The sequence below is a fragment of the Sinocyclocheilus anshuiensis genome, unplaced genomic scaffold (genome assembly GCF_001515605.1).
Source record: "Sinocyclocheilus anshuiensis isolate Anshui unplaced genomic scaffold, SAMN03320099.WGS_v1.1 scaffold300, whole genome shotgun sequence".
Taxonomy (NCBI): Eukaryota; Metazoa; Chordata; class Actinopteri; order Cypriniformes; family Cyprinidae; genus Sinocyclocheilus; species Sinocyclocheilus anshuiensis.
In genome coordinates this window covers 184,913-192,054 of record NW_015557379.1, presented here as the reverse complement: position 1 = coordinate 192,054, position 7,142 = coordinate 184,913, and the positions used below count along the sequence as shown (strand labels likewise).

At 37.6% G+C, this 7,142-nt stretch overlaps 1 protein-coding gene across 1 annotated transcript in view; it reads right to left on the bottom strand.

Annotated features, from left to right (window-relative positions):
• Positions 1–5,421, bottom strand: part of kcnk12 (potassium channel, subfamily K, member 12) — a 29,462-nt gene extending 24,041 nt beyond the window's left edge. Inside the window, exon 1 of the mRNA XM_016474590.1 lies at positions 5,085–5,421. Coding sequence (XP_016330076.1) covers positions 5,085–5,421 — 337 coding nt within the window. The remainder of the gene's footprint in view (positions 1–5,084) is intronic.
• Positions 5,422–7,142: the final 1,721 nt, after the last annotated feature.

Here is a 7,142-nt window from a genome sequence, read left to right as displayed (position 1 = left end):
TTGAATTGAGTGCTGTGCCTGCCTGTGATGAGGAGATTGTGAATAAAAAAATTAATATTAGTCGAATTTAAAATAAACGTTTGTATTTGAATGTTAGGAGTGCGTCAGGGAGCATCATCAGTGGCGCGCGAGATGCGGTGATGATGATGTAAGTAACGTTGCATTTGAATGTTTTGTTAGTCTAGCCCACGAGACGTGCCACTGCTGTGTTATGCATTCAAAATATTAGAGAAATATACAGCATTAACTACACAGAGCCGTTGTTCACTGACGAGCTGCGCAAAAAATTGCGCGAATATGAATGTGATTTTGCGCAGCTCGTCATGCGATTTATCGTGCAGCCCTAGTCCTGTCCTACATTTTTTTCTCATTTGAGAAGCCATATCTAGTAATCCATTACATCAGGGAAGAAAAGTCGATTGCAATATCCGTTTACTTTAAATAAACAAATACTTACACAATGCATCTAACGGTATAAAAAATGCAATAATGTAATGTGATATAATCTAAATATTTTCCAAAATATTTAATGCATATTTAAAAAAAATAATTTTTCATTAAATAAAATGGTACAAAATTTTGGCAAGGTTTATAACATTTTTGATAATTTCAGGACAGGGGTTTCTTGCACAAGGATGATCATATTTGGGGGTCCATGATCATATAAAACCCCTGTCCTAGAATACACATGATCTCTAATTTTGTCATTCTGACTCTCGGAGGGATTGGCATGGTAATGTACATGACAATGTTAATGTATTTGGTCTTGGCAAAATAGATCTGCTACGCTGCTGCTGTTATTTTGCTCATTGCGCCCTCCTGTGGCCTCGGGAGACAAGACAAAAGTTTTCTTAAAACCTATTTAATCTGCATATAAAACATTAGAAATTAGATATTTGTTGAATTTTTATTGTGTGTTTGAATGTTAAAACAAAAAATATTTGTTGTTTGTCTCAATAAATCGGGTTATTTTAAAAATACAGTGGTTAAATTTATGTCGCCAGGTCAGATTGCGCTAAACCTATCGGACTGTGCCATCTAGAGTTTCATGCCAGAACTCTGTATTTATCCAGCTCTGCATAAAGCTATGAAGGCTGCTTCCTTAATGAAATAAATGAAAAAGTTAACATAAACAGCCAAGTAAAATTTGTAATTCATAAAATTTTTCTATTAATAGTGAACCTGTTCATGCGTTGCTCAGGATTCTCAGTTGTTAGCGTCTGGCCTCTAACGAAGCTCTCATGTCTTGCTGATGTGAGTGATGAGTGATGGTTGTAGCCTGCAGAAACGTCTCCAGAGCTCTGCATCAGACAATTTCTGAGAGCATGTTACTAACCGCCTGTCCTACACAAAGTTTCCTCTCACCCTGAGTTGAAGCCGCGCTGCTGTTCAGATCTAGCATGACTAGAAAAACTAAAATACTTCTGCTAACAGACAATCAGAAATAGAATGAACAAAGTGCTTTATTCAATTTGGTTATTCTGTCTAATTTAAATAATGCGTCTTAAATTTGGCTGCTGTCAATTGTGATAAAGCGAGCACCACATGCATTTAGTTTTCTTTTGTGGTGCACAAACGTTATCAACATTTGGGCACAATGTGTCTCATGTTAAGTACATTTATACTGCCTTAGCACATTTTATAGTCTGCCTTGTGGTTTCATGTACCGTTTAAAAGTTTGGGGTCTGTATGATTTTTTTTAAAGATATTTATAACGTCATAAAAGATTTCTATTTTAATTAAATGCTGTACTTTTGAACTTTCTATTCATCAACGAATCTTGAAAAAAATCAAATGCATCATCATACAGTGATAATAATAAGAAATGTTTCAAATCAACATATTAGAATGATTTCTGAAGGATCATTTGACACTGAAGTAATGATGTTGAAAATTTAGCTTTGTATCACAGAAATAAATCACATTTTAAAAATATATTCAAACAGAAAACAGTTATTTTAAATTGTAATAATATTTCAGAATATTACTGTATTTTATATCAAACAAATGTAGTTCTGATGTTCAAAGACATAAAAAAAAAAAATCTTACCCGATCCAAAACCTTTGAATGGCGGTACATATAATACATGTAATAGATAATGTATTTATTAAATTCCTTTAAAGCGTTGTAAGAAAATCTTTTCAACCTTGGCTAATAAACTTATCTGAAGACACTTTGTATGTTTGTTTGCACAAACACAGAATTATAAACAACTTTTTTTATACGCTATATACTGTATGTCTTCCTTTCCACTGCATGAAATTAATCTATACAGTATGTGCAATATTTGGTCCTGACAATGTTTACCAGCAAACAGAATTATTAATCATTCATTTAAAATTCTGTTTATCATTATTGTTTCAGAAATAACTGATTGACTGCGAATCAATTTTTCCCCATAATAATGTCTGAGTGAGATTGTGACTCACTGTGTGTGAAATGGCAGGGGGTTTCACTTAGATGAGGAGGAAGCGCTTGCGTCGTCCCTAGAAAACCCCCATCATGACAAAGCCTGAGCACCTCACATTCACTGGCTTTGAGGCTCTTCCGGAGGCGGGAGGTATATAGAGACTTCACACTGAGATGAAAGGAAGATGAATACTGAGATGGAAGAACAATGCACAAAACACACATTAATTTAAGCTTAGCAGCTAAATAAAGTATTTTATTGATTGTACTTGCTAGACTGTACTGTCTTTTAGTAGTCCCGCAGAGACAGGGTTTTGACTGTGAGCATGTAAATCGACCACATTTGTTTAGTTTTACATGGCATTTAGAGACGAGTTTATCTGAAATAGTAGTTATAATAAAGCTTTTTTCCAATTAAAAAAAGAAAGAAAAGAAATTACCACAAACATGTATAAACTGTGATAAGAATCAAAAGTAAGTGCTGTTTTTTATAAACAAATCAGAACAGTTTATTATAATTACTTTCAGCTAAACTTTCTGTCTTTTTGATGCTGCTAACCTGGCAAACTCTGGTAAATCCGGGGATTCATTCCTCCTCAAAAGTGCTCATTCTAACTCTAACATTGAATGGTAAAGAAAAGTTTTTACTTACAAAAAGTAATGAAAAAGTAATGAAAAACTGCCAATTTTCAGCCATCTCTGGCCTTTTTGTGTACAATATGCATGAAATGGTCAGTAAATTATATCTGAAGTTGAGACTAAATTTTGTGTGCTGTTTGCAAATAAAGCAGAGAACATCACATTCTTTGCAACCCAGCATTCATTTTCTGAATAGGAAATAAATGCATGCACACATCTCCACACCCAATCCTGAAGCTTTTGAGCAAGCGGAGGAGGATAGCATTTAAACTCGACACTCAGTCTACACCCTATTTTTCATTTGCGAAGGCGGCCACTGGCTATCCATAGAGCATGCGAGGTTGCGTGAAGCCGCTTCAGTGACAGTACTGCTGAATACATTACTCAGAACTACAAAGTGCATGGCTATTGATTATTCACTGCAGATGGAAAGTGTAAAACAAGAGCCAAGGTCCGTAGGAAGCAAATACACACAATAACCAGAGGGCCGACTCAGAGGGATACTTGCACTTTAGCGACCTATAACAGGGTAAATGTTATCCAGGACATGTGGGCATCAGCATATTTGGTTTTTGGGACATGAGCCCCACAGCAAACTGCAAGCCTGAGGCTTGGTCCTGAATGCAGGGAGTTGGCTTGGCTTGGTACCCATGAGAGCGTCAACACTAGAGGGTGTTTATTGGTCTTCAGAGGACTTATGCTGGGGAAATGCCAATGGAAAAGTGAAGTCTCCGCAGAGAGCAAGGAAATGTTGTCTCGACAAGGCAAAAGTGCGCTGTGAGTTTCTATGAAAGGTCAGGGGGTCAGGCAAGGTGCCAGAGGCTGTTGCTGACAAAAATAAAAACAGCACTTGAATTGCGGCTGTACTACTTTGCATTTATGAGCCCTGTAGTTCTATTCTGGGTATACAGTGTTACAAAAGCAAACTGGACGAGACAAACCTATAACATTACACACATAAATAGATACAGACTGCATTTTATATTGATCTTTGGGAAAACCTTTTATGTGCAGGCTTTTAAACATAGTAAATCAGTGAAATTTGAGTGGATTGCACTCAGAAACAAAACCCAAAATTGCAGCTCTTAAAGCGATAGTTCACCCCAAAAATAACACAAAACCAATTGTTCTCACATGTTTTTTCCATACAATGAAAGTGGACAGTGATTTATACTGCCAAGCTCTGAAGGAAAAACAAAAGGACCATAAAAGTAGTCCATATAATTTGCCCTACATTCCAAGTCTTCTTAAGTCACAATAGCTTTGAACGAGTTAAAGACTGAAAATCATATTGAAAATATTACCGTCTGCCACAGTTCTCACATAGAATTTATATATTCTTGCATATTCCAGTTTGGTCCATCAAGACTGTCAGGTTTGACACCTAATAGCTGATTTCGACACAAGAAATCTGATTTGATATCTATGGTAATAGAGATGATTTTCAGCAAGTAACAGTCTCAAGAGCCCTTATCTCCATCAACTTCCATTGTACTTTTGCAATAGGTTGAACAAACACAGCCATAGCCAGCTAAAAACATGTTCCAAGAACATTTTGCTAACGTTCCTATTAGGTTATGAAAACGTTATTTCTGAATGTTCTCTGAACATTCAAAACTTCCAGTATTTTAAATGTTTCAAAAAAATGTTGTTAATAAAAGATTCAATGTAACCAATTTGCAAACACTGGGACTGTTAGTTTTGAATGTTCTAAAACAAGCAGTAACATAAACAATTTAAAAAACGTTTCAGAAAAAAAAACACCTTGAACGATATATAAATATCTATATTGTTGTGCTAACCTTTTGAGAACATGATTAAAGACCAACGTTCTACTAATGATACTAGAACAGAATGTTTTACATTTCATGTTAGCAAGGCATTAATAACTGTAATCAAACATGAGCAAAAATTTTAATTTTTGAGTGAACCATCTTTTAAGAAAAGCACTGAAATCCTATTCTAGTAGCCCAAGAATATTAATTATCAAAAGTAATCGTTCCCATAGGAGAAAATCAAGCATTTGGTAACTTACCTATAGTAGACACCACTGTCCCAACAAAATAAAACGCTCCTGTAAAATCCCATCTGGGTCGAAGAGCATCGACCCGAACTCCAGCAGCAATCGCAGCCTCGTACTCTTTCAGGAAGGAGCTCAGATCCTGCAAGCTGATATTGAACGTATCGCTAAAGTTCAGGAGGGTCCGGTTCCAGCGCCCGTGCGCTCGCAGCTCAGACGGGCTCTCGATGGCGGAAAACACCGCAGCGCCGCACAGCAGGTACACGATGATGAGCACGGCGAGCAGCAGAAAGCGCCCATTGTCTTCGTTGATGTGAAGGGAGCGGCAGCCCTGCAGTCGCTGCGCCGGCATCATCCAGATTTCAGCACCACGGGCGCAGTGGACAGCGACCAATGCAATGACATGGATCCTCTAGAGCTGCGCCTTCAGGACAATCCAAGACCTCCTGGGATCGTGTTAATAATGGGATAATATGCATCAAGCACGGCAGAGAAGTTTTGAATAAGAGAAAGACTTCATTTAAGACACTTACCAGCTTAATTTATCCATTTCTCATTACCAAAGCCACGGATCCTTTAGAGCTTCTGCTTTAGGACACTCCGATCTTCTAGCATCCTATTGCAGGTTAACGATACGAGAGCATTTGTATCAAACAGGCAAGATACGTTTTGGAAAAAGAGAAAGAACTGATTTAAGACTTGAATACATTTCTACTTTTTACTCCTTTCTGTTTAAGAAAAATTAAACTTAATATCAATTATGCATTTTACTTATAAACTGTTACTTTCTAAACAACCTGCCCAAATGCTCAATTCTTTAAAGCAAATGTCCTTTAAAACACCACTTGTAGATCCGCTTTAGTAGATTTAGTTAGTTAAACACTGGACTCACAATCGTGCTCAATAAAGTAGTTCTCCGTCCATTTCCGTCTCCATCCCATTGATTGTTCATCCACATAAATCCACCTCTAAAGTGTTCAGTTGCAAGCCAAAATCCTTTGATTTTCCAAGACTCCTGGTTGTGTTTTATTGCAGGGATGCGGCAGTGTGTCCTCCTGCTTTTCCGTGTTGCGGGTGAAGCATCCAGCTCATCCTTTGGGTCGCTGCGCCAAATCTCTCGTCCCGTGAATCACGTTAATTTATGCTTCAGTGAAAGATACAGCGGGCTTAATGCAAATAAAGACATTTAGCGACCATATGAGGGAGATTTTTGCACTTTTTTGTGAGGCAGCTCTCCAGTCTATCCGCTGTGGGATGTTTGATGCCCGCAGTCCAAATGAGGCTGATCTGGTTCAGATCAAATCTGTGCGCACTGGAGTAATACTATGATTTACACTACAGTAATACGGCGATTGATTGAATAATCTTCAATGCTTTAGGCTATATTTTCAACTCACTGGTCGTTTATCAGAGTTAGATTTAAAATATTAAATCTACAGCTAATGGACGTTTGAAAGAAAAATAAATAAATAAATACAAATAAAATACCTTCTTTCTTTAACTGGCAGGTTTACGTCCCATTTTCTCCTTGCTATATCTAGAAAATATAGAATATATATATTATATATATATTACACGTTATTTGACACTTAGGTTAATGTTTTTTTTCTACTTCGTGTGTTCTGTAGTATTTAAACCCCCTTTTCCACCTTGATCCTTTCATTCAAGCAATTCTGTTTTATTTCACCCTTGCTTTACGTCGTAAATTTGTTTTTTTTTTCGGAGGGAAACGCGAAGACGTTTAATCGAAGAGCGCGCGGTGCACTTTTCCCAGCTCTTTTTCCACAAACAGCTGTCGCAATCGGATGGGACCGCCAAAAACATCAGCCTTGAGGAGAAAATTGTCGACAATAACGTGATAAATGTGGCAAATGTTGCTTCCATTCCTCAGTAAGTCCATTTCGCGCCGCTTGCGCACGCGTTGCCACAATCACGAGGAAACGATGCGGCACGCGCTACTACTACAAGTGCCGCGCGCACTCGAGCGCACCGCGGCAACAGTAAGAGGTGGGTCTGTTTTTTTTCTGACAATTAATCGATGGCATAATTACCTGCGGCCAGCATTACCAATGC